The sequence below is a fragment of the Cyanistes caeruleus genome, chromosome 18 (assembly GCF_971803275.1).
Source record: "Cyanistes caeruleus chromosome 18, bCyaCae1.hap1.1, whole genome shotgun sequence".
In the NCBI taxonomy this organism is placed as follows: domain Eukaryota; kingdom Metazoa; phylum Chordata; class Aves; order Passeriformes; family Paridae; genus Cyanistes; species Cyanistes caeruleus.
In genome coordinates, this window is record NC_141718.1 from 5,290,141 (window position 1) to 5,315,836 (window position 25,696).

At 44.2% G+C, this 25,696-nt stretch overlaps 2 protein-coding genes across 8 annotated transcripts in view; one reads left to right on the forward strand and one right to left on the reverse strand.

The window, feature by feature from the left end:
* Positions 1 to 1,666: 1,666 nt before the first annotated feature.
* XBP1 (X-box binding protein 1) lies at positions 1,667 to 4,763 on the reverse strand. Its single transcript, XM_086856001.1, is given in 5 exon segments — positions 1,667 to 2,675; positions 3,421 to 3,552; positions 4,091 to 4,222; positions 4,297 to 4,393; positions 4,477 to 4,763. Coding segments are annotated over 5 exon segments (1,128 nt in total). The 5' UTR covers positions 4,686 to 4,763; the 3' UTR covers positions 1,667 to 2,117.
* Positions 4,764 to 4,806: 43 nt separating this feature from the next.
* ZNRF3 (zinc and ring finger 3) overlaps positions 4,807 to 25,696 on the forward strand; it is a 76,530-nt gene continuing 55,640 nt past the window's right edge. The window contains exons 1-2 of one of the 7 annotated variants that reach the window (XM_086855984.1): positions 4,857 to 5,200; positions 12,332 to 12,621. Coding sequence is in view for 2 of the 7 variants with exons in the window: in XM_086855982.1 (XP_086712108.1) it covers positions 15,282 to 15,716 (435 nt within the window). In the remaining 5 variants the exon portion in view is untranslated. Of the gene's footprint in view, positions 5,201 to 12,331; positions 12,622 to 15,249; positions 15,717 to 25,696 lie in introns of those variants that run through there. The other 6 variants (XM_086855985.1, XM_086855986.1, XM_086855983.1 and 3 more) reach the window with 6 other exon arrangements.

Genomic DNA, 25,696 nt, shown 5'->3' on the forward strand with positions numbered 1-25,696 from the left:
TTAAGATTTAAACTTAACTATGCTATGTCAAAGGCATGCCCCTTTTTTTCCTCTACAGTATTCAACAGGACAAGGGAAGGCAACAGCAAGGTAAAATAAAACAACCCTTCCTGGCAGCTTCAGTTTTAAGTCTGTTATGATCCCCAAGCCTCTGACAAAGCAATAGGGGTACCAACAGGTATTGCTATAGTTTGTGTTTTCAGATATTTCATTTTACTTCAGAATAAAACTATTCAGAACTAAGCAAGCTAAGTATTCTTAAAGTTAAGGAAAGTTTGAGGAGAGTTTCAAGTTCAGATTTTAATAATTTCATTGGAATGTAAGACTTTGTTTTTTGTGTACTATCTTAAGTGGACTTGAGTCTAGTAGAAAATACTAGTGCTTACAGGAATTCTGAATGGTAGTAAGCTTCTAAATGCCAAACAAGAACTAGTTTTCTGTTTTTAGTGGAAGAGATCTCAGTAACTATTAACAGCTTATTGTGGGACCCAGTGCTTGCAGTTAGTCAGGATAAAGCATGCTAGGAGACAGCTGGTAAGTTGAAAAGGGGAAGCAAAACAGTGTAAAGACCATGTCCCTGAACATTTCTGTCTCCTGTGCTTAACAAGGTTGAAATACTAAGCATATGCCATGTCCTTCTGTGATGGAAAAGAGACTGCAACACAATTTTCCTTGGATTTTTTAGATGTTGAAACAGCTTGCTCACAGTTGCCAGGAGGGGTTGGGGCTCCATAAAAAAGTGCTAACAAAATGTAATACAAAACTACAGATCAAATCCTCACTTCTGCTCTATTTTGGACTCACAATTTATTTGATACTCTTGCGGTCATCCCTGTTTTCCAGCTGGAAAGTAAAACAACTTGTTCTTCTGACTACTTGGATTTTCAACCTAAATTTGTTATACTGTGCAGGTGTAGTCTGTAGTCCTTACCCACTGTTCATGTAGAATCCTTCAGTATAAGCTATGTTACTCAAGCTTGTAATCCAAAGCAGTCCTGTCATCTTGAATGTTACTGACCGAAACATCACTAGTTTCCTTTCCTCCCCCCCACCCAAGTTATTTTTGTAAAAACTGAATGCAAAACATGAAATAGTACTGAAACCAAGAACAGCTGTTCCAACACCTAAAACAGCTCTCTTATTTTTGGTATAAAATTTCTTTTGTCTCCAAGTGTTTGTAATATTGTGATAAATTCTGGATTCTGGAGCAAACGGATGTGGACAACAACAAGTCCTGATGTCTTGTCTCCTCCTGACAAGTTCCTTTGATGCTTCAGGATTTCCTGTGGTAATAGAGAATCTGCAGCCATTTTCATACCATGTCTGTCTCACACCCAGCTTCCCTCAGACTGAGAACCTTGGACAGCATTACTTGGCTACCAGGGTGCCACCACTGCCCTGACTTTTGAATATTCAGCCTTCAAGCTCCTGCCACCTGCCTGCCTTACAGAGGCTGCAAGTTTTGCTCTAGTAGCTCTGGCCCTCACACAAACCTCTCTACCACATCCAGTGCCCCCAAAGGGAACTGCTGAAACATCCAGCTGCAGACATCCTATGAGCACTGCTCATCAATGCATTGCAGGATGAGACACCTGGGGACCCGAACTTAAATTCTCCAAGGGCCAGACACTCTCCCCTCCCCAATGAGTTCTAAGGCAAAAAAGGGTCAGTGAGCTGCACTGCATTTTAATTGCACCAATACAGTTAAATATTAAATGGACAAAGCAACTCTACATAGCAAATGGAAAACAAGCATTTAGTGAAGCTGTAAGACTTAAGAGACTGTTAAGGTCTAGCCCAGTTGTCTATACATGACTATCCCGCTTTAGTTTTTGGTGTTAAAATTTTAACCGGAAAACGAAACATTTTCAGGTTCATAGAGAATGAGCAAGTTATTGAGAAACAAACCTGCCTCTCTGCTAAGCCAACACTGACTGGGGGGGGAGCCAGGACAGGACAGCCTAGGCTTTTTCATACCATCACGCCATCTACTAGCATGGGTAAAGATGAGAAACACTTTTCTGAATGGACTTGATTTTCCCCACATTCACCCCCCAAAGGGGCATCTGCTGAGATCCTGCCAGGACAATTATTCAAAGGGAGTTAACACTACCAGGTTAGACACTGATGAGCTGGGGAAAGAGTTCCTTGGCAAAGCTATCCTCCCACGCGTGGTCAGTGCCAAGCGGAGACGATGTATCACTGAAGGGTGACAGTGATCCTTCATACCCAGAGTCACTACAGCCATCCAACAGGTAGCTTGAGGCTTCAAGGCTATGACAAGAACAAAGCAGATGAGAAATGCCCAGTTCAGGCATGAAGCTGTCTACAGGTTCCTTCTTCACAGACACTGGGATCTCGGGGATAGCCTTGCCGTCAGATGAAGAGAGATTTTCTTCCTCAATTTTCACTAGCATATTGGTTTGGTTGCCCATTTCAACAGGAATCTCCACTACTAGGGGTTTTGTATACACGTGATCAAACCTTATGAGTTCATTAATGGCTTCCAGCTTAGCTGATGGGGACCCCAAAGAGGGAGACAGGGTGGTTGGTATGGAATTTGTTTCTCCAGAGATCTCTTCCTCCAGCTTCTCCAGGCACGTTGACTCTGAATCAGCATACTTGAGAAACATCTCTGGGTCCAGACTGTCCAGAAAGCCCAATAGGAGATCAGACTGCAAAATGAAAGACAATTTTAGAAAAACAGTTTATTACTGTTGCAGCAAAACACTAGATGTGGCATCTATTAACCCCCCCATGTGGAAGTTAAAACAGACTGATGCAATCACAGCTGTTTTACCACAAACATCATCAAACACAGGGTTAAGGCAGTTGCGTATCTTGCAGAAATTCACAAAATCTGCCAGGTTGGTAGGGACCACAGTAGGTCACATTTGGTCCAATTCCCCTGCTCAAGCAGAGTCATGGTAGAGCACATGGCACAGGATTGCAACAGATGGTTCTTGACAGTGAAGGAGACTCCATACCCTTCTGGGCAATCTGTTCCAGGGCACAGTCATTCTTTGCCCACAGCTTATTCTGCAATGGTACTGGCAATCCCCAAAGAATTATACACGTATTTGAGATTCAAAGCCATTATTAGAAGCTCCTCGAGATCCTGTACCCATCGAGGACAAACAGCACAGTGCCTGCTGGCTACACAGAGCACAGACCAGAACATGACCAAAGCTGCGGGGGCTCAGTTTTTTCATGTCAGTGTTGCTGAACTCCTGTATTTACTGGATACAGCCTAACACAGCTGTTCTGAACCACACTTGTATGGCACTCCAAGACTTGGAAAACAAACCAACTATGAACAAAGATAATAAAATGATTTAACATCAGAAAGTTGTAACACTAGTCTTAAATCTACAGCAGTTCCAAATTTCATGGACAGTTTGTACAGGACTGGATGCTCACCTCAGAGTCTGAAGAGTCACTGCCATCAGAATCCATGTGGAAACTATCAGAAATGGTGACTGCTGGGCCTGCACCTGCTGCAGAGGAACACGTAGTCTGAGTGCTGCGGACTCAGCGGACCCGGTCACCAATCTGATTTCATCCACCTGAGATTCCTTGACAACCTGTACCAAGACAAAATCTCAGTCACTTCAAATGTTCTGGCAGGCAGTACAGCACATAACCCTGAGGACTGTAATCTTTCTGCAAAGGCTTACAACGCAAAATTCTCTATTTGCTTGTTCTGTAGGAACCTGAAGGTTAAGAATTTCCTAAGTCAGCTGAAGCTTCCCTAAACTTGCATATTTATTTTGTTTGGCACTTTGAAAGCCTAACCCTCTCCACCACATCTGACACATACCTACATGTAACAGTTCCAACTTCACTTCTGTGACATAAGTTGGAAAATCAGACAAAACTGTCTTAAAACAGCCTGGAACTAGTCAGCTTTCTACCTCCCACATTACCAGTGCCACCCATTTCGACTTGGCACCTATTGAGTTTCAGGAGAGCCTCCATATGGAGGACAGAGGTATTTCCAAACCTATCCCTGGCCACAGCAGCGAGGTTGCCCCGGGAGCGGGGCAGCTCTGCCCAGGGCGGGGGCGGACACGCCAGCAGCGCGGCTCACCTGGAGCTCCTCACCCTCCTCCTCCGTCTTCAGAGCGTCTAAACCCAGGCGGCAGCGCAGCTCCTGGTTCTCCCGAGCGAGGTTACACGTCCTTTCCCGCAAGAGCTGGTTTTCCCGCAGCAGCTTCTGGTTCTGCAAAGAGCCGTGAGGCAGGGAGGCTCCATTTTTCCCCCTTCTCCAGCCCCTTATCTCTCCCAGTCCCTTACCTCCTCCTCCAGCTCCACCACCTGCTGCTCCAGCTCTGTCATCCGCGCCTTCTTCCTGTCGCGGGCACTCTGAGCTGCCACGCGGTTCTTCAGCTTCCTGCGGGGCAGAGCGGCCGTCAGCGGGAGATGTGGTACCCACCAAGTACAGCCGCTGCCGTCCCACCGCTACCCCCCGCTCACCTGCGCAGCGCCTTCTCCTCCGGGCTCAGATGCGTGAGCCGCTGCCGCTTGCGGGCCGGCTGCGTGCTCTCCATCCCCGGGAGACCGGGGTCGGCTCCTGCCGGCAGAACAACGGACAGATGCCGGGCAGCCGCGGGGCCGGGAGCCTCGGCCGCTTTGCTAGGGATGAGGAGCAGCCGCGGGGCCGCGGCACCGGGCAGCGCTGCCATGGCGGCACGGGAGGACGGCGGACACGCCGCGCGGCGTCAGCGTCTGCGCTCCGCGCCGCCCCGCCCGCATTTCTACCATCGTGGCTCTCGCTCATTGGCTGGGAGGCGTGACGTCACGACCGGGAGAGCTCGTGATTGGCCCGAGGCCGCGAGCAAGGGGAGAAGCGAATTGCATCAGACAAGGGGCTGCGTTCGGCGAGGCCCTGGCGAGGGGCGGGGCCTGCGGAGGGCGGGGCTTGCAGGGGGTTGGGGGGGGCATGGAGGGCCGTGAGGGAGCGCCGTGGCCGCCCAGGCCGCACCCCCCGCCATGGCGATCGCCGAAGTTGACCGGTTCTCTAAGGAGGCAGTGAACCGGGCCTAGCGTGGCGATGCAGCTGAAGTCTCTCTCTGGTCTCCTTTCCGGAGCCAATCTGTTAAAAGTGGTCACAAGCATAATCATGGGGAACACAAGTGTCACGAATGGAGCTGTAGCAGATGCCATAAGAATGGGCTAAGAAGACTTAAGAAGCAGCGAGGTTAGTGATTGATGAGTGGAAGTTGCAGGAGAACATGTAGAAATGCCTCAGGGGTGTTCGTGAGGAGCAGCAGTGCTGTGTGAGGAGCGAAGTGAGCTCTGCTGTGTGACTGAAGGAAACCACTGCCGCGATGGCTTAGTGTCAGATCGGATAGATCTAGGGCTCAGACAAAAGTTTTGTAGGTATAAAGCCTAGAAATACTCTGCCCATGGGAATACAGGTGTTCAGCAACCTGCCGACAGCAACGCACAGCCATGCAGGGCATCGAGGGTGTTTTGAAAGGTTTTAACAGCTCAGTGCCTGAAGCTTTCCAAGTTTCCACTTGTGACAGTTTTGCCAACGACCTGAATAGTTATGAAATGTCGAGACTTTGGCTGCTCACAATTATTTCTGAAAGCCATTTGTACATTGATTTTAAATTACTTGAGATGTTGAGCACTAAAGGAAAACATGAGCTTTAGAAGATCAAAGACACTGGTGTGCTGGTTTGGCATTATTCCAGCACTGGAGTTCTGCCAGGCTTTCATGATACAGAGAACAAACTGCATTTATAAGCTTGTGTTTGTTCTTTTCTTACGCACTGCAGCATGACATTGAGCTAAGGGTGAAAGTTCATCTTTCTACTTTGACACCTTTGTGAAAAATATGGCAATTTTTCGATAAGCCCTTTAATTGGAGTGCAAAAATTTGTTTGTTCTGTTCCTGCTAAGCCCCTTAGATGCTGGCCATTGAAAACTGCTTCTCTTTTGTGTGTCTCTTCTGGATTCTGTAATTCTAATTCCCAATTTAAAGTGTTACTGTTTCCTACCAAAATGCAGATTCAGTATTAATAACTGCTTCAGATTTCAGACATCCATTTCAAGATGCCCTTATTTCAAAGTGTTGAACAGTGTCAACAGGGTTGCCTCACATTGCTGATGTGTAACATTTACAGCTATACTGGGGAGATCTGATTTATCACAATGTGCTTTATCAAAAAGATATCCATATGTCTGGGTATTATGATTGAAGACAAATCCTAACCTTCTGTCTGCAGGTGATTTAATATTCCTATTTAATTTTATGTGGAGCCAGAGCCTACGTAAAGCACGCTTCCTTTTGCAACAAACACTTGTGATCATGAATAAACCACAGAAGTGCAGGGACATAGATGCTAGTAGTGGTGCCTGAGCTACTACACAGTGATGTGTAACCAACAAAAGTGGAAGCTGCCCTTCCACCACCTTGGCACTGGTGGTGTCCATTGTTACTGAATATAATAACAGCATCCATTAGCATGTCTAGTGTTGGCAGTACTATCTAGCAAAAGAAGGGCATGACACCCTGCATTCTAGTTTTGTTGAATAGTTTTAGTAGTACTAAGACTAGCTTTGGTGCAGTTGCTAAAATATATTTAGGCTCACAAATATTATGTTACAATCATTAGAATATATGAAGTGTTTTATTAAATATATGATTGCATCACTGGGTAAAAGAGTGCCTAAGAAAAGGTCCATAAAGCTGGTCTTACACTGTGACACCCTTTCAGAGAGTTTTAACAAAAAGGTTTCAAGTTTAATTGTGATTTCCACTTTTTTTTTTTTCCCTTCACTGTTTACACTTTTTGGAATTTGTATTTTTCTTTTTTCAGTCATTGGATTTAATCCTGTGATCCATGTGACTCAAAAAGCTTCTCACCCTGCCTTCACCCCACTGGGGGGGTTCAGCACTACTACCAAGGATGTGCCAATGAGGATACTGTTGGCTGTCCTGCCAAAAACCACATTAGTTCCTGCTAAAATAGCTTTATGTTTTATGTTCCAGGTGGCCAACCCACCAGAGGAAATAATTTTGTTTAACAAAGGTGGAGAGGCTTTGCCCTTGTGTAATCTCAGATACAGAGAAAAAAATGTGTGTTGAATGTTATCTACACATGAAAAAAGGGGGAATAGAGGAGGAAAGTAAAATGGAAGAGGGGGGCGTAGAGAAAAGATTAACTGACAATCATAATCTGAGAAAGACCTTGCTTGCCAAATGTATGTCTGAAAATACTTGGATGGTGGCCCAGGCCCCCAAGTTCTTGACAACAGCTGGAGTGTTCCCATACCTGTATCAATAGCTGATTAAATGAGAAGTGAACCTGTTTTGCAACCTAAAACAAGGTTATTCAAAACCTGTAAGCTAATTTTATTTATTCTTAAATTTTGTCATTTCACATTGGGATTCAGGAGTGCATCTTTCAAAGTTTTAGTGCTCACAGTCTCAGGGAATATGCAGAATCTGTATTCTCTGGCTACTGCAAGGAGCTGCCACCTTGCCTGCATGCTGTCCAAAGTCACATTGGCTTTCCCTTCTCTTAACACTGCCACAAGCAAGCCCTTCAGAAAGGTGATTTTCACTCAGCTCTTATACCTTTTCCATTAATACTTAATAAATTATTGCGATTCGGCTTCATTGGCTTCTGGGATTGTTCCCAAGGTACCACCACAAAAGCATGGAAAAGACACAGTGAGTTCAACTTTAAACTATGACTCTCCTAACATATTTGTACCTTGCATTCCAGTTCCTTGTCCTCATGTCCTCATGTTCCACCCACATGTTACTGGTACTTCCAACTACCCAGAATTTCAAGGAACAGTGGGGTAGATCTGCCTGAGTTCCATCTTAGTTCTTGGCTGTGGGCCAAAGGCATAGGCTGGAGAATCTGACTTTCATCAACTTTATGGTTCAGTCCTCTCACCTGATAGCTGATTTGTGGTGCAGGAGAAATCCCATCACATATGTACCTCAAGTGACTCCTGTTACAACTCTTCTAATACTTTCAGGCCTCCTTGCTGGAGCTGTCCGTATTTTTCCCATAGCAGTGTCCCAGCCAGTGCAGGCAGCATCAGTTGACTCAGGCAGCCCATATCTTGTGACAGAGCTCACATGCCCCTGTTGTAGGATTATCTGCCTCCCCATGCCAATAGAGTTTGTTCTCCCATCACCATAGTCAATGAAGTCTTGCTTCTGATTCACAAAAGAAGTCTGATTAACTCAGGCAATGCTATCAGTGTTTCTGGAACAAAGATACTCTGCAAATTGACTGGAGATTAGGCCTTTTATAAGGTTTTTTTCTCCTGGAAAAGAGGGTCTCCCTTCACTGCTACAGGAGTTCCCAGCAGCCATAGGTACTGAGGCTCACCTCAGAGATTCTTTGGACAGTTCAGTTCCACTGCCCACATTCAAAGAGGTTGTGTCCTATTCCAAGTTTAATGGTAGCTTAGCAGCAGTAAATTTCAATGCAGTACCTCATAAAAAAAGGGAGATGGGAAGCACACTGCCCAAAGGCCAGGTGTAGATGCAAATATAGCAACTGATTAACTTAATTTTTAGAAAATATGAACCTCCATTGTGGCCTTCTTCTGTAGCAACCTCTTTGCTTCACAAATTGATTGGCAACAAAATCGTCTCATGTTTCACAGCTTCTAACATTCTGTGTGTGTGATTCCTTTTTCTACTGTTAGGGAATACAAGAGGGCAGATTTTTCTTAAAACAGTCTAATGATATACTGATAAAATGATATACTGTCCTTTATTTGAGTGACAACAGTAAATTTGAGATCAAGCAATCTCTCTAAAAGAGAACTCAGAATGTTCCTTGCATCTCCATAGTGTTGTTTTTTTCCCCTGAATTTCACTTGCATTGTAATTCCAATTTGCTTAATTTTTAGAGTCCTCTAAATCTCAAGAATTCACTAGTCTCAGGCAAGAGCAGAAATTAATAAATGTATATAATTTTGTCACTGTTACAATTTTTTGCCAATTTACTAATTTTTCCAGAAAACTGATGTACTTATTAAACAGCAGAGGTCCTAGTGTAGAGACAGTTTCCTAATCCCCCTCACATTGTCAAGGAATGCTGATATAAAGGGAAAATCTATCTGCTTACAAGGCCATGGCAGTATTTTGAGATAAAGATCTCTTGATTTGATTCTTTCTGTCAGAGAAGAAAATTTCTCTTGCACATTCAGAGCTTGGAGCAAATCACTGATGGGAATTTAAAAGAAGACAAGATATCCACGGTACAGTAAACAGAAAGGCTGGCGACCCTGTGTTACCAGTTCTGGAAGAGTGAAATGTTACCGCAAAACTCTGCAAACATTAGTCATGTAAACAGATCTTAATACAGAACCGCCAGATGCCCTTGGGAAGGTTTATGCCATCTGCCAGTCCCTGAGAGACTCCAGCTGGGAATCAAAGAGCACTGGTCACTTAGTCAGGAAAGTGGGCTCAGGTCAGATAATCTGTTTGGTGGGCACCTTGATCTCTGTGGAATCCCACAGGTCAAGAGGAGCTTGTAGTCATTTGGGCTTTGCTTTTGTTTTGGCTTCTGCTTCTAACCAACTTGGCCCATCCTCTTCCCACACCATTCCTCTATTGCTCTGTCAATTCTACTTCCATTTCATGGATTCCCTTTCTCTTTAAAAGGTCCAGCTTTTGGCACCTCTGGTGCTTTGCTGTGGTTTATCTAATTGTAGTACCTATTTCCATGTATAGTCCTACTTTAGTCCTACTTCAGCTCTTCGGCTTTTCTCTTTCCAGCGTGGTCCCAAGCACAGTGTTCCCCTGCAGGGCTCTCTCCTCCTGCTAGCAGGAAAATGTGGATTAGACAGTTGTGCAGAGTATGCAGGATTTGGAGGTTCTGGGAGATGCCCCAGGAGTTGTGCATGGAGAGGTGGTGTGCTCACCTGTGTACACCAATGCACAATGACACATTAGAGGTGGTAGTCACAACCAAAAGAAAAAAAGTAAAGGTCCCACGTTTACTTGAGGTGATGCAGCAAGGGCATTGTTTGGGGTTATGGTGCAGAATGTGCTGGAAGCACTACAGGAGAGACTGAATTTGCTGCTGTGCTGTCCCAGGGAACAGACAATGCTGTTCTGGGTTTTGTTTCAGTGTCTTACATGTTGAGCAAGCTCTCTGAGGAAAACACTTCACTTGAAATATCATACTTAAAAGCTCCTGTTCCAGTAAGTTTTTCTGTTTGCACATCCTGGTTCAGAACTGGAACCTCTTCTTGGAAAATACCCAGGGAGGTAAACAACCATGCCTAGGAAAACTTGATGGCTACTTCCTGTTGGCAGAAGCCAGCTCTTCTTTGGAGGAGTGCCAGCATTTGAAAGGGAAGCCTTTTTCTTATTTCTTAGACCTTCCCTAGGCTTTGAAATTCTTTTAGAAGTCTAGAGCCCCTGAGAATCTTGGAAGCTTTCTTGTTTCTTGTTCTTTGAATTTATTTCCTTATATTCTTCCATTTGGTGCCCTTTTGTATGCAGAGCCCTGTCTCTAGCTGTCATGTGACCCCGTATGAGAAGAGGAAATTATCAGGAAATGTCAAGTTAGGAATAAATTCTGTGTCAGCATAGGCTCAGCAGGACCACAATATAGGGAGTATGGTCAGAATCATCCATATCCTGCCTCCTACATTTTTGATTTGCTGACTCCTCAGAGGGCAAAGGATAGCAGTTGGTGTTCAGAGAGGGACAGGTCTATTATGGTTTGTCTCTGGAAGCTTCACTGATTTGCTCTGTTAGCACTGACTTTAATGATAACTCTTATGTAAACAGGCAGCTCAAATGTAAACAACAGCTAAAGCCCTTAATCTACTAATTAAATAGATACTATACTAGTAGTTGAATGTGGAAAATTAGTGTTTTAAGGTGATGAATTAAAAGTGCCAGTCGGATCTTTTAACTTAGGTGAGTCTTTAACATAATAGATAACCCAAGAGGAAATAGAGTAAATAGTTGCTTAACTCACCATCACATGAATGAATCAATTGTTAATGTAGGAATTCCTTCATTTTAGCCAGAAACATCTTAAGAATGTTTTTTGCTTTTAGTGCTCAGAAGCAGTGAAATCTATTTTTTGGCTTTAGCATAGAGTTCTTCATATTGCAATTAGTATTAAGAGCTTTAACCATGTGCTTCAAAATTATTCTGCAATGTTTATATATTGTTCATTTTATATTACTGCTTGAAGTCAGGCTTCATGAACAGCAACTTGTACCCTCTATTTACTCCAGAAACATGAAAAACAATGTTGAATTAAATACAGAAGGGTTAATATCTAGGTTGTACATAAATATGACTCTGTGAAATATGTGGGGTGTGTTATGTATTATTTTCATTGGCTGCTTCTTCAATATTATGAAAGAGGAAACTAGTAAGCATTGACACATGAAATTAACAGTAGTTTGGGGTTTAGCGCAACTGTAACTGAAAGTGAGTAGATGTGATACACAGCAACCTCAGGAACACGGAAAGAAATTGGTATGGATGCATTTGAGGGTCTTTCTTGCAGAATGGATACTGAGAATCTTGGAAAATGTGGCACCAATTTTTTTCCAAATCCATTCTGCTCCTGTCAGCCCTTGCAGAGATTTTAGGTGATCAAAAAGCATACAGAAATAATTTCCTAAGTTTTGTTTCTTAGAATTCTTTTTTCTTCTTTTGCTAACATGATCTCCCATGCCTGCCTGGTGAGGACCTGGAAGGAAAACATCAAGAATGGCTGTACTGTCTTGCAATTCTTATTTGAGCTTGTACTGTGTGTTGGGCAATAGTTTGCAAAAAGAAAGGGCTGAATTTATCTCAGTAAGGGTATTTTCAGTACAGTCTACATAATTCAGTTTTGCAGAACTGATTCATGATTATTTTTTCCCTAAATTAGACAATTACATGTCCAGAGACATGAAGGATTCCCCAGTCACCATGTTTCCCCTTCTTACAGATTTAAAAGGCTATGTGCTGTTTAAAACATTGGAAACCTTAACTATTCAAACATTAACTAAAAATTTTGTTCACAAAAAAATGCTATAATTAAAGTTGTTGTGGCTAGTCAGTTGATTCATTTGCATTGCTTCAATGCTGATTTACTTGGATGAATTCTGTTTTCAAACCTTAAATAACAAGAGGCAAAGCCACTTTGCACGACACTTTTTTCTTGGTACAAATATCCACTGACTTTTCTTTTTGGTCTTTGGTTTTAATTAAGCTGACAAGCTACAACGGTTTATACTTTAATTTAGAATAATTGATGGTAATGATGAAAGTATCACTTTCATAAATACAGAAAAAATGTTGTCCATTACAATGGGCTTTCTGTTCCAGGCTGCATCGGTAAAGTTTGCCTGCAGGTGCAAGATGAAGATGAAGAAGATGCAAGGCTGTGGGAGGTACTTTTAACCCGTGTGCTGTGTCAGACGCCTCCAGCCCCACGCGTGGCTCCGCAGACGCCCAGGGCCCGTCCCGCAGCCCCGGGCGCGGCGGCCCTCGGGGGACACCTGGTGGTGGCCGTGCCGCAGTGCAGCCGGGACTCCCCGGCCAGCCCCCGGAGCCCCTTGGAGCGGCGTCAGGAGCTGCTGCTGCTCCTGCAGAACGGGAGCTCGGCAAGCACTCGGGTGTGTCTGAGGAAAGTTTTAAGTCAGCCCTAAAACTCTGTGCTGTGCAATTCTGTCTCACAGAAAAAGGGCAGGCATGTACATGTCCTTGAATTTACTGGGAAAAGGACAGCACTTGTTCCTTCTGCTTATTAAGAGGTACACCAATAACATTTACTTATGAAATAAGCTCTGCAGAGCGTGGTGTTAAAACATGTAGGCAATGTGGGCAGTAGTCCGAGTTATCAGTTTCTGAAAACATCTGGACAGGCAGATGTGTGTGTGTGAGTAAGACAACCAGGCCTCTTTATCCTTCCTATGGACATCTGGTCTGCTCTGAGATTGTTTTGGGCTTTCTCTATAACATCCATCACAGTATTATGTAGCTAATTCACTAACTTTTTCTCTCAAGAGCAGAGGGAGGAGGGTTCTATAATATCCATTTCTTTGCAAGGGAAATGAGATGTAGGAAGTTCAGTGTCAAAAGCATCCTCTAGTGTTGATTGCCTGCTTCTGAGATGGAATTATAGAATTGTTTATGTTGGAAAAGTTCTGCAAGACAATTGAGTCCAACCATTCCTCCAGCACTGCTAAACCACTAAATCATGTGCCCAAAGGTCACATCCACAAATCTTTTAAATACCCCAGGGCGATGGTGACTCCACCTCTATCCTGATGGCAGCCTCATCCAATGCTTGACAACTCCTTCCATACAGAAATGTTCCCTAATATCCAATCTAAGCCTCCCCTGGTGAAACCTGAGGTTTTTTTCCTCTGGTTCTGTCACTTGTTACTTGAAAGAAGAGACTGAGTGCCTAGAGAATGCTTTCTCAGACCATTTGGCATTGCACATAATCTAGTTATGCTCAAATCACAACTCTCACTGTCCTCAGCTGTAGTTATAAGTGCTTGAGACTTCTGTATTCAGACCCTGGGCCTCAGTTTGTTATTCAGGGGAAAAAAAAAGAAAACATATCTGAAGTATTATGGCATAACTGAATTGTGAACTGTATACTGCCAGCTGGGCAGGATGCCAATTAGAAATATTGGATGCTTTAATGATAGACAGTCCATTCTCTTCCTGCAACTTCCTGCTTGGATTTCTGCCCAAGTCAAGGGAACTTGGTGACCTGAGACCTAATGCCTCATGTCACTCCTCAGTATTTGACTGTGAGGCTGCTCCAAGGCAATTTTGCTGCGTTTCTAGTCCAAGTGGAATGGATCAGATCTTCAGCAACTCTTATTTTAGGCATAGGATCTGTCCACTTGCTATACAGAGCCCCATTTATCCTTTTTCTGTAGGTAGTTTCCAGACAGTTTAAGCTGTTTATACGTTGATTGTGATGTAGGAGACCTATGTTAATTAAACATCAGCCATTTGTCTCATGGGTGAAGGAAAATCAAGTAGAGGTACTTTGCACTAAGGGATTAAAATGCTTCTATTTAGTACACTAGATGCCATGTCTTTCTGAAATTGTACTAGAACATACCTGTAATCAAAAATTTACACCTGTTAACCACATCTGAATCTGCATAGTGCACCACAGTGATGTCCCTTCCAGCTCACTTTCTAAACATGCAATAGTTTTGTGGCCTCTGATCCACTATACCATAGTCTTAGGTGGGTATTTTGTGGCTTAATGTAAGAGCCCAGAGTGTATGGTCCTGTGATCTCTTCTTGACCCTTTGCCACTGAAGAAATCTTCCATGAATTGTTAAGCTAACATTGCTCACTGTGTCATGCTAAGGAAGATATTACCTTGTCTTCACTTGTAACAAAGTATATTTGGGAAAAGAGCTGGCCATTTGAAGACTAGGATATTATTTCTTCTGCCAGTAAGTTAGGGCTGGGCTTTGTTTCCAAATATTGTGCTTCATAGCCAACAAGGGATCTTGGATCAGTTTGTCTCAATCCTCCTTGTCACTGAGTTATATTTTTAGGCTGTGTAACACCATCTATTAATGAATTCCATGACTTAGCTGTACATACTTTTAATGGAAAAATGTGTAATTGGCTGACATCCAGTTCTTGTGCGAGACTGCAACAAACAGCATTACCAACACATTTTTTCCTTATCATTGATGGAGATTTTGTAGACTCGCACTTACAGTCAAGCAAAAGAGTCCAGGTAACCCAGTCCCCCCTAACCCAGTTTCAGGAGACTGAGATCAGGGGGCCGATCAGCCAGACCTGCCCTAGACACAAACGAGCCCGCCGGCTGCCAAGGGTTGGCACATCCGTCCGGCAGCTCAGCGGCGTCTCTGCGGAGGATGGGTGCCCATGGTACGTGTGTTGCCAGAGCTCTGCTCCGTCCGGGCTGTGCCACCGGCGGGGCTGCCCCGCGCAGCCCCCGCACGCGGGATCCGTGCCCAGCCCGCAGGGCTGCGGACGCGGGCCCGGGCGATTGCCACAGGTCGCCGGGGCTGCCCTTCGCGTCCCGGCCCTGCAGGCCCTGCCGCGTGGAAAGCCGATCCCGGCAGGGCCGTTCCGAGCGCGGCTCGCTCTCAGACCCTTGCGGGGCCGGGCCGAGCCGGGCCGGACCGCCGGCAGCCACGGGAAGCGCTCGGCTCGGCCGGGCCCGGCGGGGCTGCGGGCGGTGTGTGCACGGCGGGAGGGACTGAGCGGGTCAGCGCGGCGCGGAGGGCGGGGATAACCCCGTGGTGGCCGTCACGTGGAGCAGATGAAAGGGAAGCGGCTTGGCAGGGCGGAGAGGAGCCGGGGCGAGGGAAGGGGAGCGCGGCAGCGAGGAGCGGGGCGCAGCGCGGCGGGAGGGCCGCTGCCATGGGACGCTGACCGGCCCGGGACCCCGGCCCCGGAGCTGGAGCCGCTCGGGAGAGATGCGCGGCGGCGGGGCGCCGCTTCCTCCCGCCGCGCGATGAGGGGCTGCGGGGCCGGCGCGGGGCTGCCCGTGCCGCCGCTGCCGCCGCCTCTGCTGCTGCTCGGGGTGCTGCTGGCCGCGGCGCCGGGCGCGGCGCTGGGCAAGGAGACGGCGTTCGTCGAGGTGGTGCTCTTCGAGTCCAGCCCCAGCGGCGACTACACCACCTACACCACGGGGCTGCAGGGCCGCTTCTCCCGCGCGGGGGCCACGCTGAGCGCCGAAGGCGAGATCGTGCAGGTGAGCGCGGCCGGGGGGCGCCGCCTGCCCCAAGATGGCTCCGCGGGCCCGGCACCTGCGGCACAAAGCGGGGCCGGGCCCGCCGCCCCACGTGCGCCGCGCGGCCCGGGGACGCGGTGACAGATGCGCGCCCGCGCACAAAGGCCCAGCCCCGGCCTCACCTCGCCGGGCCGCCTCGCTTTGACAGCCGGGCGCGGGCTCTGCGCGGCGGGAGCGGGCGGAGCCGAGGGCCGCCTCACACGAACCGCGGGCTCCGCTCCGCTCGCCCCTCCGCCGGGCGCGGGGCCGGCGGGCGGGCGGAGGCGGGGCCGCGCCGGGCGGCCCCTGCCGGTCCCGGAGCTGCCGGCGGTGCGCGGCCGGAGCCGTGCGGGGCTGCTCCGTTCTGGGGGCGGGGGGGCCCGGCCTGGAAGTGCCGCCGCAGTAATGGGGTGCTGCGCCCTCGGGCTGTGCCGGTGGTTGCCCGCTCCGCGCCCGGCGGCGCACGGAGCTGCAGCCGGTACTGCTGCGCTCGGGGTCCCGAGGAGCTCCCACCGCGTCACAGAGCTCTGCTTGACTTGCTCACCAGAGAAATGCTTCTTGTCTTTGAACGCAACTGTCCTTTACTCTTATTGAAACTCTTGAAGTGCTTATCTAATTCCTTTGTAGTCACTTGTAATTGCTGACTTTATTTTTTTTCCCCCCCTTTGGTTAAGTAGAGAAAAATTACTTGATTGGTGCTTTAGTAAGTTTGACTTTTAAGCAAGTACCAATAGTAATCATTATTTCTCTTTAACAGCTGTGGGGTTTGTTTGTGTTCCATATATGTCTGCATATGTACACATGCATATATGGAACACATGTAAATATACATACAAAATTTAAAATAGTCTAACTGGTAACAAGTACATTCTGAAAAAAAAAACCTTTTAAAGCTCTACAAACACAATACTATCAAAATTACTTTTTTAAAGTAGAAAATACTGGTTATGAATGCTTCATATTTCAAAACAGTTTCAGCTGGAATGATTTCTTATAAAAGTTCTCTTGAAGGCAGAAGAGTCGTGAGGAAAAATTGCTGATGTAAGGTGATTTTTCAGAGAAAAGAGGGTGGACCAATTAAGTTATAATTATGACATTTAGAAGAGGTGGTGCTAATAGGGGCTGGAACTGACATGGACATTTTTTAATCTTTTAGTGCTTTTTCATTTTGAGACTTAATAGTGTCTTTGGAGCCAGCAGGAGACTTCAAAGGTTCCTTTTGTGTCAGGTGTTAGTATTACGAACAGAACATAAGCCATTTACTGAGGTCATACTTTCTTGGTGACTGTAAGTAAAAGTGGAGAAAAAAATAAGCTGTTCTGTTAAGACTCAGATTTGCTCAACTGGAAACAAGTGCATTAAATATACTTTTGCAGGCCTTATTGTATGTAACATCACCTGTCAGCTTCCTCTTCATGCCTGAATAGACAGCACCCCAAATAGAAAAGACTACAGCAAAAGCCACATGATGTGGCAAATCTTTTACAGTCATTTATCACTCAAAAATTGATTTGCTTATTCATCTGGATGCATGCTAGATAATATATATCATGAACAGGTTTGGGTTTTTTTCTGTTTCATGACCTGTGTATGCTGCTCTTTTTTCAGAGGAGAGAACCTGGCAGATACTGTTCCAGAGTTGCTAGACTGAATGCTATCAGTTGTGTTTTCACTGTTGAGGTTTTAGATCTAAAATCTCTTGTCAGTGCCTACTTTTCCTCTATCTCATCCTGAAAGAGAGATATCAGAGTCAAAACTGATGGAGATTTTCACAGGATTGTCTTGCTTCCCTTTTTTCAGCTAGGTTGTATTTTTGTAGAACAGTTTGAATCTGCTGTTCTGAATCATCATTTAAAGTTCACTGTGAGGTTTAGAAAAGGCTCATGAAGCTATTGCCACTCAGAATCTGTTCAGCAGCAGCTGAACATCAGTCAGTGAAGCAAGCTCTTCTTGGCCCCAGCCCCTTTGTCAGTGCACAGAGCTCTTTCAAGAATAAGATGCATTTTTCTTTAAGATGAAATATTAGGAATTCTTGAAAATCAGGCACACATTAAAGAATGGATCAAAGGAATTGTGGTTTTGGGACTACACAAAGGCTTACTTTTGTTTATGTTAATAGCATCAATTACTCATTGGTCTTGAAAGTCTGAACAAAAAAAAAACAACCAACCTTAAGAAACAATGCACTTTCAGCTTTTGATAGGTCATACATCCACTCCTGAACTGGTTATTGGTCAGATTCCTATCCAGTAGTGGTGTGCTATTATATTGTTTCTCAAGTTATTGTGAATGAATCTTATTAGGGTCAAGTGCCTCCCCAGAATAACTCTTCAGAGAGATTAAATGTTCATATGTCTTCTTTCATGTGGCCACAGTTTGTATTCAGCAAATTCATCCTTATGTTGCTGTGTCAGCTGGTCCTTAAACTGCTCGAAAGTCTAACCATTTTGGTGGTATCTGGCATACTGGAATATCCTGAGTTTCTTGGGGCAGTATACTGCCCATAGATATGGTCAAGAGATTGGAAGTTGCAGATGTTTGGTTAGAGAGTGACTGTGAAAACCAGACTTTGTTGAAACCTCTAAATTGATATATTGCTTTAAAACAAATTATGACTGGAGAAGTCCTTATGGTTGAAACTTCTCGTACCATTCAGGGCAAAAGTTCAGAATGTAGTCTTGTCTCAGGCTCAATGTTACATGGCCACAGACTGACAGTGTTTGGACAGTATAAATCACTGATTTGCCTAGCAGTGGCTTTATTGCTCAGAGTGAGATTATGTATCTTCTACTTGAAACTGGTGAAATCCTGTTCTTTTTGCATGTTCAGCTTGATAGCTAAGGAGTGGAGCATCTAATGTCATGCTTCTTATAAAGTTGTGGTTGTGATGGGACTGCTCAGTTGAGGTGCTCGGGGAAGAGGATCAAATTTAATGTCTGTGATGTGTCAAAAACTTTAATTGATGCACATTCATCGTTGTCAGTTTTCTCTCAGTCTTTCTTTTTTGGTACTCCTGCCATCAATGTGCTGCTGAATACAGCAATATAGGTGGATTACTGGGAGATACAATTTTGGAGAGAGGCAGCATGGAGGAGAGATTTGAGGATATTATACATAGTTTTTCTTGTGCAACAAAAGTTTGTCTTTTGGTTGGTTTGTTTCTGCTTGGAAGCCTCAGCAGGGAAATGATGAGCTTTATGCAGCCATTGAGCAGTGTGTAGATGATGTAATAATCTCCACTTGCATGTATTTTTTTGTGCTTAAAAGGTAACAGTCTGGGGAGAACAAGCATAACTCAGTTCTTTAAGCTTCAGGAAGAAAACAGAAGTGGGACACTTCCCAACTTTTTGTATGACACTTCCCAGTAGCAAATTTCTGCCTGTCTTTCTCTTGTAGAAGATGGGGAGGCTTCAAACTGGACTGCAAGACAGTGCCTATGTGTTCCTTCCTTCTGTCTTCCTCCCTTCCCTTACTTCAATGGCTTTGAATCTTTCCTCTGTTTTCTCAAAATGCAAAAGTTACTAAAGGTTGCAAACTGTACTCCGAAGCATTGGCAGTTTTTAATGGTGTTGAAAGGAGTGATGTGAAATAACTGTGCAGATACATAGATGTCTAGCCATGATCAGAGGAGGCTGAGTCAATGGAATGTTTGTGCCCTTTGAGAGTGGAAGACAAAAGTACGTATTTTTGGGTTTTTTTGGTTGTTGTTTTGTGATCATGCAGGTTAAGTTTCTTCTTGCTGAGTGCCTGAAGGCCATTCAAAATGAGGAAGTGGAATTATTTGTGGCTTTGAGTCACTGTATTATTGAATGTTTTCTTTGCTAGTTATCCTCTTAGAATATGAAGACGCCTGTGATTGGGTTTGTGTTAGATTCCATACCTTAACTGTAAATCTGTGGCTTGCAGTAAAGATCCCGAGGACATCAGGCACAATACATTTATCTGGGCTTCAGGTTTGCTTTGTCATCGTGTCCTTAAAGGAGGCATAATTTGCTTTCAAAATAAGAGATCACTTAGGCAAAGACTTGCATGGTTGTTGTACCTGGACAGCCTTTGTAGAGTGTAATGCCCAGGCAGCTTGCTCAAAGCAGAGGTGTTGTCTTGGGCTTGATCTCAGTACAGATTGGTCCAGTTTTATTCCTCCCTCTATTTTGTTTTTTTAAAGTTTCAATTGTGCTTTATCCTGTTGTGTACTTTGATGTGGAGGGAGTTGAAGACAGCCCATTGAGGTGTTTTGGTTAGGTTTTATCATGCTGAGCTCCAGCCCAGTCACATCATTGCTGGCTTATTTCACAAGGAGTTGCCTGTTCTCACTGGTTTCTAGCTGCAGTGTTGTAAATAAGGATGCTTATTTTTTGTTAATTCATCAACACTGCAGTATCCAAGATGTCTCTTAGAATGGTGGTGAAAAGACACAGGAGGGGGCTGAAAGATGAGGTACCAAATTCAGTGATGGGTAACTGGTTCTGAAGGAAACTCCTGTGTCTGTGTTACTTGCACAGATCTGCAGCAATACCAGATCCTATCAGAACCTTGTTGCAAGACTGAGGCAGTCCCTTGAAGAAAAGGTAGGAGGCACAGTGTAAGAAAATGCAGAAAAAGACATTACAGTGTGGAAAGATCAAAAAATGCTAATGTGACCCATTTAGAGGAAGAAGAATAAAGTAGGTTAAGTAAGTAAAAGCAGAAAGCTCACAGCACTGGCTCGGTGCTCAGACCAACCAGTGCAATTTCCATACTTCTAAGTAAAGGTTGGGAATCAAGTGGGGAAAATAGTTTGTGGGAGTTCAGGTAACTTTTCTGCATATAGCTATATGTTTAGTTAAACATTCCTCACAGATGCTGAAGGTCTGTTCTGTTGAAAACCTTGCCTTTGGTAGCAGGATGCTCACCACTTCCTTTTCCATGTGCTCCTCTTGCTTGTTTGGGAGGTGGAAGTAGGAAGAAGTCCCAGAGAGAAGTGGTGCTCAAAAATTGTTAAACATGGATACATTTGGAAAATTTATTTTCATTTATACATATTTATTTATGTTTAGACTGGATCTATGTGACTACAGTGGTTTATATCTAATTACAGCCTACTTGACAGTGTTACCAGCAGTTGTGGCCAGCCATGCCCCATGGGTGGAACTGGCACTCACTCCCCTGAGCACCTCGCTGGTGCCTTTACTGGACAGCACAGCTGCTTCTTTAGTGCTTTGCCTACTGCAGGGCTTCTGAAATGACACCAGGTGAAGCGTGTAGAGGACATAATTCAGTGTGGCAGACTTGGAGGGAAGGAACCTCAGGCAGCTCTACTGCGAGCAGATCTTATAGGAAAGTCTTGAGTAGTTGTATAAAACCATTGATTAGCATACATAGTAATTTTCTTCCAGTTTATACCATCTTGTGGTGGAGTGTGTATTTATAAAGGCTCCCTTTTTTTATTACAGTCTTCTAGTTCTTGTTTTGGAATTGCAAAGTGAGGCCCTTCTGAACCAAAATAACTTTCAGAAACGTTTTTTCAAAGTATAAATACTTTCAGGGGGCCAGCATTGGACTGGTTAAGCAAAGATAATATCTGGATGCAGTAATCTGCTGTATGTTCTACCCAGTTATGTAGGTGGTACATGTATTTGCATTAATACACTTACTACATTGGAAGTGCTCAATTTAGGAAGCATTAAGTGTTAACTGGTACAAACTGTCTCTTGTTTTGGGCATCTGCCCTTCAGTATTCAAATATGTTCAAACCAGAGCGTGTGCCTACACATAGAAACAGAATGAATGCAATTTGAATGCTTGGCCTTATTTCTCACTTCCTGGCTTAAAAGGAGGGCTCTTCACACTCACAGGGATCAGCAAAGGAAAAATAGATTGTTCTTAAACAAGGACGTGGTTTGAAGTTGTTAAAACAGCAGCAGAAAATTGATGTAAAGAAAAAAAAAGTAATTCTATTTTCTGCATTTTTCTCCACTGCTTGGCACAAACCAGAGGTGACCAGGGAAGTGTGATCTTGTGGATACCCAAAATTTGCACTTTACTGCAGTTATCCCATTGGAGAAGCTGTGCTTCCATTAGGTTTGAGCAGTAGTGCTCAGGAAAACAGGCCTCTGGTGACTTAGGGTGTCTTCTCCACAGTGGCGGACTGCTTTCATTCATTTTTTTGAATTTCCTTTTCATGCTGCTTAGAGACTTTTGTTGTTGCACTTGGCTTTAAGATGAAGAGCCAGTTTACAGAGGTTGATTAGGTGCCTGTTATGTTCCAGACACAAGTACAACCTTAAATATGCAGCTTAATATATGCAGACTCTCTAGGCTTCCCAGATGCATGTTACTCGGTGCATTAATGTGAGGATTTTAGTTGTTTTCTAAAGCTGATGGCCAGCTTTAGCTTTCTGTTGGTTTCCTTGAGCTTAAGCTGCTTTATTATTTTGCATAATTTTCAGTATTAAAGCAAATGGAAGAATCAGTGAGGAGATGACTGGCCTGAGAAGAACTAAGGGGCATATTCTAGAGTCTGCAGTCATGGTTTGAGTACAACTGTTTAATTAGCTGTACAGGCATGCAAGTTGCAAGTATGTGCCTCCTACTGTGAATTTATTGCATGTGCTTGGTAAGCAGCTTTCAAATACTTCTGATTGTAGTGTTTGAAAAATTGCTTTTAATTCAGAAAAGAGCCTAGTTTGTGCCAAGATCTGTTTTCCTACTTTGAAGCTTTTGATGCTTGCCTGCTTTAAAAAAATACACACAATATAAAGTGGTTTAAGTGTGGCTGTGAAAAATCCTTCTTCTCTGCTTCTTGCTTTATCCATTCCACTCTGCCCCTCCTTCCCCAGGCAGAAGAGGCTGAAAACTAAACTTGCAGTTGAGTTCACTTTTGGAACTGCAAGTTTTGAGCTTTTAAACTGTCTACTTTGATGACACATTAAGAAATATACCTTTGAAGAACTGAATTGGAAATGCAGAAGGTATTCTGTTCAGTTTTTTTACACTGATGGGTCAGTTTCACAATTCTGTGGTTCCTGGAGAAGAACCTCTTTTAAAGGCTGTGGGGTTCTTTAAATTCTATTTTGTTTTCCTCACAGAGACTGCCCTTGAAGATTTATAGACTTCTTGTTTGGGCTTGGCTAAATGGTGACACTCTTAATTGAGCCTTGATCAGTTTTACACTAATAACAACAGCAACAATAATAATACCTGTGTCTCATAGATAAAACATCAATGTTATATATACAGCATGCCAGTTGTGTGCACTAGTGTTTTCTGTTCCTGCTGCACAAGGTTTAACCTGTCCTTGCTGGCTTTGGATTTCTCCTAAGGCAATCTCTACAGGTGTGTATGATACAACAGGGAAAGGTATTGGTTACCATTCCAGTATTGTATTTCAATAAGTCCAGCATACTTTCTCATACCTGATTTGTATTTATTTAGAAGCCTTTTAGAGGAGATGCTGTCTTGCCTGCTGTGAGAATAAAGAGTAGATGAACACTAGGATCTGGATGCCAAGCTGGCAGATATCCTCGATGATGTGTAGCAGGGCTGGGAGCAAGAAATGAACTCTTGAAACAGTGCCAAAGGATGCTGCTGAGTTCAGTATTTAAGAGGAGCCAAGGTCTAGAGACCTCTTTTTGCTCAGAGACAAGGTATCCCCAGTCTGGTAGCCAGCAGTGTTTTGCCTCCTTAAAAGAATTCTCTTGAATCTTTTACATGCCAAAACTATCTGTAGAAAAGACATTGAGGACTTGTTAATGCAAAAGAACTTCTAAAGTATGACTGTATTTCGGTTTTCCATTATTTTATTTAAGAAAGTTACTCTGCCAGAGTTCCCCTGTCCCCATTCAGAACTGTCAGGGATAGTATTTTTGGGTTTGGATACTGGGAATTGACAGAGTTTTTCCTACAGTGAAATAACATGGTCGTAGTTGCAGATTGGGGTAAATTTCTCACACCAGAGTTGAATCTCCGCAAGTAACAGAAGTGGTCTGCTCTCCTGTTGTCTACCACTCCTGTTCTTTTCAGGCAACTGTGGGAAGGTGATTTGAAATCTTTCTGAACAGTTTTAATATTAAACATAGATCCCTGATGTGGAATAGTCAGCCAAAATGTATGCACACATATATGTGTGAGGTATGCGGTATGGACAGAATCTCCATTTTCAAAGTCTGTGTTAAGTGTTTGTTTCAGGGGCTTGGATAGGAATATTCCTGGAGCCCAGACACATCCCAGCCTTGAAAGTTGTATGGGAAGAAGCTACTGTCCTTTTCAGTGAAAGGGCTGAAGTGTCCTGAAAGAGTTAAGCTCTACTTAGCTCACTCGTAAAGTATTTAATATCCTTATTAAACTCAACTGCTGGTTCACTTTTTTTTCCTCTTCTTATGTTGAATAAAATTTCTTGAAGAGCTGAGCCTCTGCCTCTCAGATCAGAGGCTCACATGTTGAAGCTGGCAGTGCTAGAGGCTAGTTCCTATCTGTGTGACAGCATTTTTAATTTAACAGGACCGGCTTTGATGTTCTTGAATATTTATAGGCAGCTTCAGATCACTCCAGTATGTATTCTTTTTAACTGGAGCAGAAGTTCTTCCTCACACAACAGAATTTCTTTCTCTCTGTTTACTCTTTGGTCTCTTTTGGATCTGTAGACATCAGAGTAGGTTTATGTTACAGAAATATTGCTTAAATACTTACTTACAGGGGGAACCACTTGATTTCCTTTCTAGCTCCTACAGCTTGGGGGTAGTCCAGTAACCGGATAGTAGCTCCTTGTTTGAGCCTTGCTACAGGCACATTGTAAAAGAGATGGATACAGTAAAATAGAATTAGAGCAACACCCAGTTACAGTGAATCCTTCTCCATTAGCTGTATAAACTCAGGTGGATCCACAGTGGGTCAGGCCTGGAATGCCTTCAGGAATCACAGAGGTGTTTGTCAAAGACCCTAAGGAAGAAGCAGGTTGTGGTATGAAGAGGAACTGAAAACTTAGGATTTGACTCTCAGTAGGAGCTGATTGGAAATCATAGGAAAATGTTTTAGAAGGAAATTGCCACTTGGATTGTTTGACTTTAATGAAACTTTGACCAGACTTGGGCAGGAGTCTTAAAAAAGATACCTGAGGGATGAACTCTCAGTCATTTTTAACCCATCTTGGGCTTCTTTGCCTCAGTGACTTCCCTGCTCCACTGTCAATGGGCTGCTCAGAGCTGGCACTGTACTTTATGAAACAGAGGTGTGGGGTTTGGGCACTTAAAACGCCACTGGCTTTGGTGTCTTAGACCTTATTGTGATTTGAGCCTTTACCTTGATGGTGCTACAGGAGGAAGCAAGTAAGCAATGTAAGAAAGTGTTCCCTCAGCTTTTGCTGTGAGCTTTTCTTTTCCTCATTTCCCTGCCATATTTCCCTTCTGCTTTCCCCTCTTAGCCCTGTGTTGTGGGTGTCATGTGGGCTCCCTTATTACTGATGTCCTGACCCACAGAAACTTTGCCAGGGCCAACGGGGACGGTAAACCAATGGCATTTTTTCCTGGAACTTCTGTGTGGATGCTGGTAGTTCAGGCAGATTGCTGTATCCTGCTCTGCTGCACTCACTGTTTGTTGTGAAGTTCTGTACACTTTGTGTTGCAGGATGATCTCCTGGGTAAACTTGGAATGCCATTATTGAAATAGCAGATTTTTTGTGTATTACTTTGAACGTTTTCACTTTGTAAAAAGATCTGTCTTTCAGTGATGATAATTTGTTTTAATGCACGGCCTACACAGATAAAGGTTTATGGGTTTAGACATTCTGTAGATGCACTTCTCTGTTGGTACAGCCTTTTCTAGTTCAGCAACTGAAATCAATGTCACTGCCTAGGTAGATAAATAGTACTGGAAATCAACCACAGGAGGAAAGTGCTTGCTTGTCTATTTGTCATAAGAAGTTTACTCAGAGTAAGGCTTCTCTTACTACAGACACTCAGCAGAGAAACAGAGACCTGTACCTTACT